General features: G+C 42.1%; 1 protein-coding gene across 11 annotated transcripts; it reads right to left on the bottom strand.

Moving 5' to 3' along the window:
* Positions 1-1,909: 1,909 nt before the first annotated feature.
* On the bottom strand, positions 1,910-13,261 carry ddx3xb (DEAD-box helicase 3 X-linked b). 11 transcript variants are annotated; one of them, XM_051897269.1, is made up of 20 exons: positions 12,926-13,261; positions 11,877-11,925; positions 11,686-11,733; positions 10,815-10,871; positions 10,193-10,387; positions 9,970-10,102; positions 9,742-9,849; positions 8,138-8,237; positions 7,920-8,055; positions 7,737-7,834; positions 7,545-7,643; positions 7,275-7,435; positions 7,037-7,181; positions 6,805-6,949; positions 6,206-6,256; positions 5,519-5,700; positions 5,323-5,440; positions 5,054-5,207; positions 4,846-4,976; positions 1,910-4,704 (listed from the first exon to the last, which is right to left on the bottom strand). In XM_051897269.1, the coding sequence occupies exons 1-20, from the start codon at positions 12,968-12,970 to the stop codon at positions 4,631-4,633; spliced, it is 2,229 nt and encodes a 742-aa protein (XP_051753229.1). In that variant the 5' UTR covers positions 12,971-13,261; the 3' UTR covers positions 1,910-4,630. The 11 variants fall into 11 exon arrangements, with proteins under 11 accessions (XP_051753229.1, XP_051753231.1, XP_051753232.1 ...); XM_051897271.1 differs by having other exon boundaries at positions 4,852-4,976; XM_051897272.1 differs by having other exon boundaries at positions 10,241-10,387.
* Between the last annotated feature and the right edge of the window lie 446 nt (positions 13,262-13,707).

The raw sequence follows: 13,707 nt of genomic DNA, 5'->3' as shown, positions 1-13,707 counted from the left end.
TCGAAATCCTCCGACATTTTTCTTTAAAACTTCTTGTATTAGACTTCTAATTCCTGACTGGCGTTTTGTTTTGCTCTATCCTCTGCGCTTTCGCGTTCGTCAATTCTCACGCTATGCCTATGTCACGTCAGGTCAGAGGTCACCCTTCCGCCAGAACTCGACTCTCTCGTGAATGCGCCTACGGCCGTTACTGGAAGCTTGTGACTATAGTTTCTAATGTTACAAATAATAATAAATTGGTTCAGAAGGCTATTATTAACCCCCTGGAGTCGTATGGATTACTTTTAATAATGGATGGATGCACTTTTCTGAACTTCAAAATCTCGGGTACCATTCACTCCCATTATAAAGTTTGGAAGAGCTATGATATTTTTTTTAATATAACTTTGTGTTTGGCTGAAAGAAAGTCATATACACATAGGATAGCTTGAGGGCGAGTAAATTATGGGATAATTTTCATTTTTGGTTGAACTATCCCTTTAAGTCTAGTCCCAGACTAAAATCCATGCTGTTTATAAAAGCTACTTAAATGCCCTAATTGAACTAAAGCCTAATCCTGGCTTAATCTAAACCCTGTCTGTGAAAACAGGCCATTGTGACTAAAATAAAATCCACTTAATACTAACTTCTTGTTTATTAAATTGTATAAAATCAATATCGTATTTGCAATATCACACTGATATTTAAAAAAAAATGGCACTCTTTGTGTGACTGCTTAACTATATCATAGACAAATTCTTATAAGGGGGCATTTTTACCTCATTTTAGATTTAAGTCTAACCTACACCTATATATGTATGCGTTGACTCTCTAGGTGTGTTTTTGTTTGGTTTTTGCAAAGTAAGGGACAATGTCAGATCACACATCATTAAAACAATTATAATATTATCATAGATATATACATCGCACACCCCTAGATATTAACCAAGTAATATTAAAAGTCTCCCACTTTCTGTGATTTTTCAATGCAAGACTTCAAGAATTCAGAAAAATAAAAACATTGGTTAAAAGGGTGGTTATTATTTGACTTTAACTTTAGTTAGTGTGTAATGTTGCTGTTTGATCATAAACATCTGCAAAGTTACGACGCTCAAAGTTAAATGCAAATGGAGATATTTTATTTGAAAGAATTGTTTAATGACTACAACGAGCTTCTTCCCAGGTTAGTGACATCACTAACCCTAAAATTTACATAAACCCCGCCCCCAAAAACACACAACAAAGGGGGCGGGGCCATGTTGGGCTGCTTTAGAGAAGAGGAAGAGTTGTTGTAGTAGAGTGTTGTCATGCTGTCATTTTACGCCGGACTGCTTCACAAACGAGAGTCAATTCAACACAAAAGATTAACATGACGACACATGCTAGTGGATGAGTTGAATCAACTCCACAGCAGCTACATAAAATTTATCCACTAACCATTCAGAAACGTCTAAAAGTTGTAACTTCTTCCTGAGTCTCTCCATCAGTGTCGACTCCGGTTTGAACAATGTAAGGCTGAACACCGTTACTGACAATCCTCATTTTGGCTGCGTGAGATTCTCCAGCTTTGTTGTTGTTGAGCTGTTAAAGCTCCGCCCTCTTCTGGAAAGGGGGCTGGGAGCAGCAGACCATTTGCATTTAAAGGGACACACAAAAACAGCGTGATTTTGCTCACACCCAAATAGAGGCAAATTTGACAAGCTATAATAAATGATCTGTGGGGGATTTTGAGCTGAAACTTCACAGACACATTCTGGAGACACCAGAGACTATTACATCTTGTGAAAGGAGCATTATAGGTACCCTTTAAGACAGACAATTTGCCCTCTGGTCTTAAAAATGACAATGTCCATTTTTGGATGAACTATCCCTTTAACATAATAGCAGGTTAAGCATTCAGTCATGTAAGAGGCAAAAGACACATGAGAAGTTTCTGTATTTGCAATTGCCAACTTTAATTTGGTAAAATCATACGATAAACACACATCTCATTTTTCGTGCAGTGCACAGCCTCTAAACTAGTACATAAAGCAAATACTCTAACTCTAAGGGCTCCGGTGATGTTCTTTCACATGATTTGGTAAATTAAAAGCCTTTCATTTCATGCTTTCAACACTTCACCTTGACTGCTTCTGTAATTAAGACTGAATTTTCAGCCAAACCTGTCAGAGAACACCACCGCCATAGCCCAATATGCAAATGCAACAATAGAGAATAACCACATGTTTTTGTTACTTAAGATTGCCGTGTGCCAGACATTCACTGGGGGTAAAGACACAAATAAAAAAAAAATAAATACCGGAAAAACAACAAACAAAACAACTGGAGAATCTGAACACTTTGCACTGATACACATTTACAAAAATATTTCTGTAACTTTTTCCAAACCTTGGCATGGTTGTTTAGCATTCAAATTGTGGCTGCCAATTCAGAGTTCGATTGATCGGATTGAAACGTTTAGTCAGCGAGACAATTACAGATGCGAATTTTGGCGGAGTCCAAAATGACCTTAAACATTAAAAAGCTCACACTACCCCGAAAAATATAAATTTCACGCATACGGGTGACATTCAACATTCAAGTGCCAGTGTTTTTGTACTGTCTTTTGGTCAAGTTACTTGAAACTATCACTTTTAGGCTTATAAAAATAAATATTTCTCAAAAATGCTTAATAAATTACACAAACTAGCAGCAAAAGTAGAATCTAGTAATCTGTGCAAATAGCTAAATTCCCCACTGCTAATCCCCCTGGTCCCAAATCAGTCCTGGTTAACTATTGGAGAACCCTTCCCCTTTTGTAAACAAGCTGCGTTTTCACAATCTTCACACACAATATTTGGAAGCTTAAGGACACGCACTCAAGACATTTATATAAAACCCTAGATGTGCAATAAAACAACTTTTGTAAAACTTGATGGGCGTAACACAGAAGGGCCAAAAATAGCACCACTGCTATCAAGTTACCACAATACTGTCAATGCATCTGCTTCAGGTCACCTTTTTCAAATTCATGTCGAAAGGCACAACACGCTTGAGTAAATCTATTGCACTTCAGTTAAACGCATCCCACTCACCCTCATCAGACAGGCACGCCGCCGGCTCGCCCGCCGAGCGCAGCTGCAATAACGTGCGATAAAGGATGCATGGAAATTTGAAAGAAACCTGCCTTTGGCCAGGGATGCCACGGAAACCTCCACTACAAACCAACCAATAAGAGTCTGGTTCTACACTAAAACCACACCCCTGCAGCTCGTATGGTGCAGTTTCCCGTCGTGTACGCTGAATTCTACTGACCCCAGTAGTCCTCGCTAAAACCTGGGGGATACGAGGGAGCCGTGTAAAGCCGAGGATGTCTTTCGGAATTCAACGCAGCTTGAAAAAGAGAGAAAAAAAAAAAAAAGAAAGAAAAGAAAATGAACAAATGTTACTTGTAACGAACGTAAAAGCCTGCTGCAGAAATCGATTTGAAAATCTCCTTGACCAAAAAACAAGAACACTAGCATGCGGATTTCTTCAGAGACGAGCTGGGCTTTCAGGGCCAGTCCGCTCTGACATCGTGGTCCTAGAGTAGCCATTTGAACTTTCACTATGGAAGTTGCCACAAGCCTACCATTATCAACTTCAAGAATGGTTTTTGAAGGAAGAAAACAAAATTAATCCAATCGCTACCTCCATAATATTCAAGAAAAAAAAAAAAAAAAAAAAAAAAAGAAAAAAAATGTAATCCAACACCACTAAACAGCCAGCGTGTGGTACCGAACTAGCTGCCTCAATGGTAGAGTTACACAGCGGAGTGGCGGGAGGCAGACATGGTTCATCACAACAATGAAATTTAAGAGAATATACTGGAATGGCTTGGTTTCTTTTCTCAGAAGACTACTGTCTCTAATAGATACCTCTCCAGGATAGAGTGAGCAAGATCTTTTCCTTCCAACATTCAATATTTTAATTCCCTTGCGATACGGTTTTACCACACAAGAGGGTAACAAGCCAATTGGGGGGGGGGGGGGGGGGGGGGGGGGTTGGAGGGGGTCAGGCCTCTGTGACACCAGCACTGGTGACCCCATTAGAAATTTCAGTTCAAAATGAGGTTGTGACAGACCATCCCAGAGTTTGCCAAGGTTTGATTACATCCAAGCTTATTTTGTTATACCATCCAAAACAAAAAGTCATTTGGGGGAAAAAAAAAAAAAAAAAAAAAAAAAAAGGGGAAACAATTGTCAGCCAGACATTTAAAAAGGAAAAAAAACAAAACACAGCGATTATAAATTTAAAGGCACAGTACATTAACAAACAAATGATTCTCATTTAGTATAAAGAAATGAGATGTAGTGGAAAACTAGAGTCCAAGAATCTAAAGCAAACTTCTGCCTCCATTCCCCCCTTCAGTATGGTCGAGCACATCGCGAGACTGCTTCCTGCTACGGTCAAACCTTCAGTTGTCCTGGCATCCCCGCATCCCATGGAGTTAAAGCCTCTCCGGATGTGGTCAGAGAATCACAGCTGGTAATGTACTGCAAAGTTCTTCAAAGCTACACAGGGTATATAGTCTGGCTATGGTACATGTGGTTTCCATTCAGTGAGTTTGGCATGGTGATCCACTGTAATCGTGGGGAGTGGGTGGGGGGGTGAAGAGGTGAAGGAAGGAGTCTTAGTTTCCCCACCAGTCCACCTGGGAATAGTTTCCTCCATAGCCATCACTGCTGTAGAAGTTACCAAAGCCACCTGAGGACCAAAAACAATTTTAAGATGCACTCAAGACCTGCTGCCACACAGCTAGACTGGAAAATATATTTGAGTTAAAGCAAAGGGGAAAAAGCCACAAGGCCCCTCCCCCCAACAAGGGTATTCCTGAGAGAAACCGACCCTTACCACCGCCAAATCCACGGTTTCCACCATGGCCCCCGGTGCTACGGCCACCGCGACTTCCGAAGCCTCCGCTGCTAGTGCTGCTACTGGTCTGACGGTAGTCTCTGGCGCCAAAACCACCAGAAAACCTGAGAAACACCAAAATCATTTTAATGGGCTGCCCAGGGGACGATTGTAAAATAAAATTTACAATTAAAAACTTCACCTCTTGGAGCGCCCACGGGTGCTACTCTTGTGCTGGTGCTCATAGGCAAGGCTCTCCAGCCAGGATGGTACTTCCTGCTTGGCCTCCACCAAGATGTCCAGCAGGTCCTTTGTGATGTTACCATTCTTATCATTGAAGAATGATGTCGCAAGACCTGTGATAACCCAACAACAGAACTGAAATGCAACTGGGAACTTTGTGCACTACACAGCAGATAAATGCTCCATTATATACTACAGCAAGTGTATCAGTGTTGTCATAGCAATTACCAAGGTTGCCCACACGACCCGTACGCCCAATGCGGTGGACGTACTCCTCAATGTCACTGGGCAGGTCAAAGTTAATGACGTGCTTTACATTGGAGATGTCCAGACCACGAGCAGCCACCTGTGAAACAAAAGAGTTTCAGACCTGCACCAAAACACAAAGATGTAACAAACGAAAGGAGGAAAGAAAGCTGCGTACAGCTGTGGCAACTAAGATGGGGCATCTTCCAGAACGGAACTGGTGGAGGGCTTCCTCACGGTCTCTCTGAGAACGGTCGCCATGGATACTGGTGCAGGCATAGCCTTCGCGGTACAGGAAGTCCTCAAGAGCATCAGCTCCCTTTTTGGTCTCAACAAACACCAAAGTCAAAGACTCTTTACCTAATGGATGAGATGAAGACAATGAGCATCTGACATCATAACACTTCAGTATGAGAAGCAGCTAATGAATGGCAACATACGGCAAACAGGAAGTGACAAGCATTTGGATCTCATAGAAGTGAACTTGACGTTAAATTTAAAAGACTACTGTAATCAAAGCCAATGCTGAACCAGTGTGCTGTCCTGCTAAATGCAACAGCAGTCTTATGACTTTACAGTTCAACATTGTGTGGCTGCGTGACACTTCATGCACAGATCCAGCCGCAGGAATGAACCACTGGAAAGGAGCATGACGACTTCCAAAGAAAAATCAGGTGGGGTGGGGGGGGGGGGGACATTAAGTAAAATTGTACATCAAATAAAAATCCTAACACCATACGAGAACTAGATCTCATTTGACATGGCGGAGGGGTTGGAAAACAAACAATGTTCAAGCAAAATGAAGACGTGAGATGAGACTTGCATTTGTTCCACTTCCAGTGGAGTGATAAACGTCTCTACTCACCAGGTTTTTCTACGTTCTCCCCCGTATTGTCCTGAACCTCACTCGGAATAACTAAATAGAATCAGACCTTATGATGAGCTTCAACAAATATCAGTTTCATTGGTATACATGGGTTCAGATGAAGCTCTGCAAGCTCTCTACTGCACTATGGGAGGACTGTACAAACGCGCAGCTACAGAACATCAGCACGGTTAATTTAGGAGTATCTGAAGATATCTTAATATTCAGTAATATTGTTTTCCTGTTTATCACTGTGAAGCTGCTTTGTATAAAGCGCTTTATAAATATAGGTAACTTGATCTATAGCTAGCTCACTGAGTCTAAATTTCATAATACTGGTGTTTAGAGGGCCATTTTAAAAAGGCAATTCTCTTTTCACATTGTACTCAACCCCTATAGACCTCAGAGTGACATCAACCTGAAGATTACTTCAGTCAGCTCACAAAACAAGCTAATTTTATCTCCTCAAATATGACACACCCTATGTGAAGAGCATGTGCCATCATGGTCACACTGAAACTGACCACAAAAAAACAAAAAACAAAAATAAAAATCTGAATACTGTTGAGTGTTCAGGGGCCAATTAGAGACAAATGTACCTGTGGCATTGAGCAAGTCAAGCAGGAAGGACCTCTTGTCATTTTCTTCAACCCACACCACCTTCTGGGTGATGTTCTCAGAGGTGGAACCAACCCTGCCCACAGCCAGGAAGATGTACTCCTCCAGGAAGTCACGAGCCAAGATCTAACAAACATTAAAACACTCTTCAGAACTTTAAATGTCCATGAAACGGTATAAATTTGTAAAATAAGACATCACCCTGAAACTCACCTGGATCTCCTTGGGGAAGGTGGCACTGAACATCATGGTCTGTCGAAGCCCTTTAGGGGGCATGGTGTCCTGCTCGACAATACGGCGAATCTGTGGCTCAAAGCCCATGTCCAACATCCTGTCGGCTTCATCCAGCACCAAGTAACTAAAGACAGAAACAGCTCATGGTCAAGCCACAAAGAGGGACTATGTGAAAAGATAATGCATTCTTAGAGTGGGGTAAAACAGGTACACATACTTGCAGTAGTCCAGGCCAATCTTGCCCCTCTCCATCATGTCCACCAGACGCCCAGGCGTGGCCACCAGCAGATGGCAGCCTCTCTCTAGTTCACGAATCTGCTGACCAATATCAGCGCCTCCATACACCACACAGGGCCGCACATGAGAGCGATAAGCAAACTAAAGGGGTAGGAGAGGAAGAAAAAAACAAAAAAAAACACCAAGGTTTAAATGCATTTCAACTGACCGTAATCTAATGAGATCGTGTTTTGGTGAGGTTGTTTATTACCTTCCTGGCCTCATCGTAGATCTGGAGAGCCAGTTCCCTTGTTGGGGCTAAAACCAGAGCAATGGGATACTGCTTACGGCGGCCATATTTCCCATTTTCCTAAAGGACAAGAACGCACCCAGTTAAGATACGCAACAAGGGCAGAGAGCCATTTCTGTATCTATTTCCGGACAAACACGCAGGAAGCAGTACCTGTGCACTGTTCTTCACAGCCTGCAGCGCCTCTCCTGGTCCCTCAGTGTATATCTGGCTCAGCACCGGCAACAGGAAGGCTGCGGTTTTACCAGAACCTAGTTAAAGTGACAAAGACAAGTGTCATTCAAGTGTTATGTACCATACACATGCAGAAAACAACCAGCCAAGTTGACATCTGACCTGTCTGTGCGCACGCCATCAGGTCTCTCTTAGACTTGATGATGGGAATAGCGTACTTCTGGACAGGAGTCGGCCGTGTGTAGCGGCTCAGGGCTATGTTACCCATAACGATCTCTCCCATCTCTAAATCATGGAACTATTACCAAAACAAAGCTGTTGAATTAAAAGCTATTCATTTGCAAATCAACTCTACAAGAGATCTATATTAGGCAACTCACACTCTCAATATGTTGTGGACAGTTGTGGCCTGTGGCTTCAACAGGAATGTCGTCATATTTTTCAAAGTTAATCCCTGTGTTGCTTGCAGAGAACAGCTCACTGAAGAAAACAGGAAAAACAAGTGTCAGGCAAAACACCACTTTGGATTTAAACCATATGGAACATCGCGTTCAGATCAATGAATGCATTTACACGATAAGCTCGTATGAACGGCACCACAACTACATCAGCTGCTCTTTATTGTTGAACAAAATGATGAAAAAACCCTCTTATTTAATTAAGGGGAAAAAAAAGGAAAAATTCAAAAGAGGCCAAAACTACTTCACACACACATATATATATATATATATATATATATATATATATATATATATATATATATATATATATATATATATATATATATATACACACACATACATACATATACATATATATATATATATATATATATATTTTTTTTTTAGGATTAGGGAAGTAGGAACACCTTCACAGCAGGGCTTAAAAATGGAGGAAAAAAAAAAAAAAAAGAAAAGATTCAATCGGTTCACTCGGAGCAGAATCAGCATTTTAACATTCCTGTTCATGCGTTCCTTCTGTAACATCATTCTGAAAATTGTTTGGAAAAAAAAAAAAAAAAAAAAAAACACTTTATACCAGAGCATGAACTGATCTTTATACAAAGAGCTTGTGACTAAACCTCCTAACTCCAGCAGATCCTCAAACTGTAAACCTCACAGACGCTCCAGCACCTCAATCAGGAGTCCTGCACACGGACCGTCTCTGCTCGTTTGCAGTGCAAGAGTAAATAAAGAACTGCTTCTTTAAGTACAGCGTTCTCTTTATTCAAAACACCATGTGTGTAAAGGCTAATGTTTTTTGTATATGAGGAGCGGAGAAGAGTGTCAGTCTGATATTTGTTATCTAGTCAGTCAATACAGACTGTGCAACACTATTATAACAAGCTTTTGGTCAAATAAATTAAACAGTAAGAACTGAGCACCTACACATAGTTAATTCTTTGTAACCTGTAGGTTGATAAAAATGTAATGCGATGCACTTACTGTCTCAGATGCGACCGTCCTAATGACGGACAAAATAAATCTCTGAAATTCACTGGTGAAAGTACATCTCAGGAGTCTATCCGAGGATGTTACCATGGCAGGTTATATCCAGCGTGGTGTTTTGAAACCAGTGAAAAACGGGTTGGTGTAGATCCGCTACTATTCAGGATTTTTTTTTTTTTTTTTTTAAATCCTGAATAGTAGCGGATCTACACCAACCCGTTTTTCACTGGTTTCAAAACACCACGCTGGATATAACCTGCCATGGTAACATCCTCAGATAAACTCCTGAGATCCAGCAGCTAATGCCAGCGACTTACCAATGATAACTTGACAGCTGAGCGCGGGCATTTCACTCACGCTGGATGCATCAGTGTCACATTTGCGTAGGCCGTACTATTTGAATTCATGACTGGTTGACTTAAATTAAAATCTTAAACAGAACGATTTCATTTCTGTTCTTGTTAAGATTGTTCATTTCTGGTTTTTGTTTTCGTTCCTTGAACCGGTTCAGAGCCCTGGTTCACAGCAACACTCACTGTTCCTGACGCTCATTGGGAGGCAACGGTTTGGACCAATCTTCATCATCCCTGGAGTCCTCCACCCATCGGCTGTTTCCACCGCCACCAAAACCGCCACGCTCATACCTGTCAAGCATAGCGCTGCTTTAGCTAAAGCCAGGAGCTACAGAGACTTCCGTAACACATTAAAGTTCATTCTATAATGAGAAAGCAAACGAAAAAGAGGAAGAAAGAAAGAAGCCTTACCTCCCCCTGGAAGAGGATCCGCGGTCATTGAAGAAAGATGATTTACCCCTGTCAGAGCGTCCACCAAAGCTGTTGTAGGCATTGTCTTTTGGGGTATTCCACCCACCTCCATCTTTGTTGTCATAAGCAAACCCTAACAAAGACAGAACGATTCACATCAAAACAAAGCAGTAACGGACGTCATGTAGTCAAGTTTTCTCCGACGTGTGGCGGAGACACCTGCCTGCACTTGGCATTGGCTGGATGGGGTTGTAAGAGCCACTGGTTTTACCCCTGAAGCCTCCTCTTCCTCCACGGTCATTGCGCACGGGGCCGCGGCCAGCAAAACCGTTGCCTCCATTCATGCGGGTGTCACGGCCATCATGGTAGCCATTCACGAAGCCATTGCTGCGTCCGTTATCCCATCCTCCAGGAGAATCTACGAGAGAGAGGACGGGGTTATTTAACACGCCTGTGCTAGAAATGTCTTCAGACGGCCTTTAGATGGAGTGGAGCTTTCTGGGGGTGGACAGTCAAATGCAAAGCAGTTAGTCAGGAAAGGGATGGACTCCCACTTTGGCCTTAGATAGGCAGCCTGAGACCAGTCTTCATGACTGCGTTGAAATTGGTTGCAAATTGCAGAATATTAAAGCAAAGCAATTATGCCCCCCCTCATCTCAGCGGGGTCTTTAAGTGAAAGCCTGTGGACAACATTACGGAAATCTGCAATATTGTTTGGAAACAAATGATGCCAAAATGTCCAGTTAGTTACGACTCCAAGCGTGTGCTGAGAATTAATCGTGGAATCATGCATATTTGAGCATTTTTCCCCTCAAAGTTTCGCTTTAGCCATAATAGAAACTTACAGCTCCTTCCTGGTGCCACTGAGTAACCGCTCTGTCTACCAGAGGAATAAGCTCCTGCTAAAAGAAAAAACGTATCGTCAGGAGAGTGCTGGGCCAAACAGCCTCGTCACAAGGATAAGACTAAAGGTCAAGGAGCATCTCAACGGAAACCTAAACCGCAGAGAGTCACGGCTAGTACGTTTCAGACAAGCTTTGGTTTAATTTCAGAAGCACATTTTTAGCTTTACATGCCAGAATAATGATCACTCGTGTCACTGGACAAAACATGGATGGGGGGGGTAAAATGATCCAAAAATGCCAGTGGAAAACCACTTGGTTTAGGATGTGTACTGAACAAGTGCAACAACATGCACATAGAAAGTGGATCACTAAGACGACGCCAGCAGTAGTGCACTGGCACCTAGACAGAAGCAAGCAGAGAACCAGACAGACAAACATCCTACAGACACACGGAGCCACAAATATAAAAACATTGTGGCTTTAATGTTACACAATTACAAATTTTCCACTAAATTGGAGTTTTATAAGGGCTAAAGGTCCGTTCACACTAAGAACTACTATATTAGCGTCAACACGAGCGCACGATAACATTTTTATTATAAGCGCACTGCAGTTTTGTCGTCTGCCACTTTAAAACCTCATTAAAGCAGGATGGATTCTGATTGGCTGTCAAAGTTTTTATCATTCATCAACTGGAAAAAAATTGTTCTGAAAGTGATTCCAACGCTATAGTCTCTCTGTGCCATTACCGTTGTGGACTCTGCTATTTCTTTACATTTAGAATGATTTTAAAACTTATATCTTTATCGTTTAGTTTTTGTTCTAGGTGTGAACGTGCCGTCACTGGGCAAGAAGCAGCAGGTGTACGTACCATTTTTGGAAGCTTCTTTGTTCCTTAAATGAGGTGGAATGTAACGTCCTGATGAAGAACAGACTTTGTTAGCATGGCAAACATACAACTCCACTTCTTCACAGACAACATTACTTCATCTAGAGCAAAATCAGCTTCCTGAGCTTGAACGGCACTATTAAACAAGACGTCAGAATTGAACAGATACTCACTTCCAGTGACTCCTTGAACATCAGCGGAGTTCAAGTCTAGGGCAGCGAGCTGAAAGAGAAACGAGATCATGTTGGACAGAGTCGATGTGATGAAGAGGGCAGAAAAACCTTAAAAACCTGAACGGGGTCACTGAGGGGGGCAAATACCGGCGGCGCTTCCACCGGAGGGCGCGCGAGAGCTCGAGCTCATTCAGCTGCTGTAGTTCGTACAAAAGATCACGGAGATTTTATCCGAACCTTCTGCATTCGTCAGTAATTTACCGTCTACCCAAAACCTGTAAATCACTCGAACCCTTCCTGCTGAATAAGTTGCAAATTGGTTTAGACAACTGAAAAAAATAAAATAAAAAAACTCAAAGCTACATTTACGAACAGATAAATACTGCCATATATAAATAAAACAAAAACCTGAGGCAAAAATAAAAGCCAACTGTGGCTGAGAGTAAATTAGGTCACCAACATTTACAACTAAACAGATTATTGACTAATATTTACTTGTCAAATAATATTAAGAGGTTCTTGGAAGATACGGAGCGTCTCAGTCGAGATATTCGTGTCCGTTTGGATTCATCTAACGAATAAAAAATAAAATCGGTTTCAATTAAGACATGAAATGACAGCAAATATACAATCTGATTGCAAATACAGTGAAATGGAGAGCTGGTCAAACAAAGGCCCAGAAGAACCAAAATAACAGGCCCGAATGTCAACGAAAATCCACCGGCTTAAAGTTTGACTCGCTGTATTTATATTTGAACGCGATCAGATCAGCCGCTCATAAACTACACGAACATCTCTATATGAAACCCTTTCAAAACACGCCAGCCTCCCAAAACCCTTTAAATGAAACATCACACGGACACTGCGATGAAACGCAGCCGCGCGTGACAAACAAACGCGCCGCGTTACGACGCGCCGCAGCTCCGCCATCATCCGCTCCATCTACAGCAGCACCTCCATCTTAAACACGCAGCGCCGCTTTACAACTTCATCCGCCCGCCGGCTGAAGCGAAAACAGCCCCAAAACCCCGCTGTCGACCCCGACTCACCTGCTGGTCTAGACCGTGTACATTTTCGACGGCCACATGACTCATAACTAACGGGTAGTGAAGGTTGATCTCGCGTAAAAACGGGTTTCTTTGTTTGCCGGTATGTTGCTCGTGCTCGCGCCGCTGCCGTGTCCTGTGATTCCTGTCGACGACGGTCGGTCAGAATGTAACTTTGAAAAAAGGAAAGAAAAACTGTTTACTCCAAAACGTAAACGTTGCTTTAAAATAAAACGTGTCGGTTTTAATATTCGTCCGTGTAGCTGCGCGTCGACGATAGTCGGAACTCGAGCTGCGCGTCTTTCTCAATCTGAGGGTGAAATAAGAGCGCAGCGGAAACCGCGTCATTTTATTGGACGACGCGAGCCGACAGAAGTCACCACGTGACGCTTTCACGCGAGACTTTGAGGAGCGACGCCACTTTGAGCTGTTTACAATAGTGAATGTGGCCTAGTGGAGATGAACTGGCGTTTTGCAGTGTCAGATATTTAACATTTTGTCTTATAAAAGTCTCCCTCTTACACGTGTAGTTCATTTGCTCTATAAGCGCGCGTCCATATATTTGTATCACACTCTGGATCTACAGAAATACATGCATTAGAGCTGAGGAATTCATTAACTAATTTCATGTGTAGCTTTGAATGCAATAAAAGCTCATGCCAAATGCAGAAATGTAAATATAAGCAACCATGAAATGACTTTCCTTCCATTATAATGCATTTTCCATGCTAGTGTCAGTGCGAGTGCATTGGATCTGTATTCCGATACATCAGAACAGACATGTG

This window comes from Ctenopharyngodon idella, chromosome 6 (genome assembly GCF_019924925.1).
Source record: "Ctenopharyngodon idella isolate HZGC_01 chromosome 6, HZGC01, whole genome shotgun sequence".
Taxonomy (NCBI): domain Eukaryota; kingdom Metazoa; phylum Chordata; class Actinopteri; order Cypriniformes; family Xenocyprididae; genus Ctenopharyngodon; species Ctenopharyngodon idella.
This window is presented reverse-complemented; position numbering and strand designations above follow the sequence as displayed.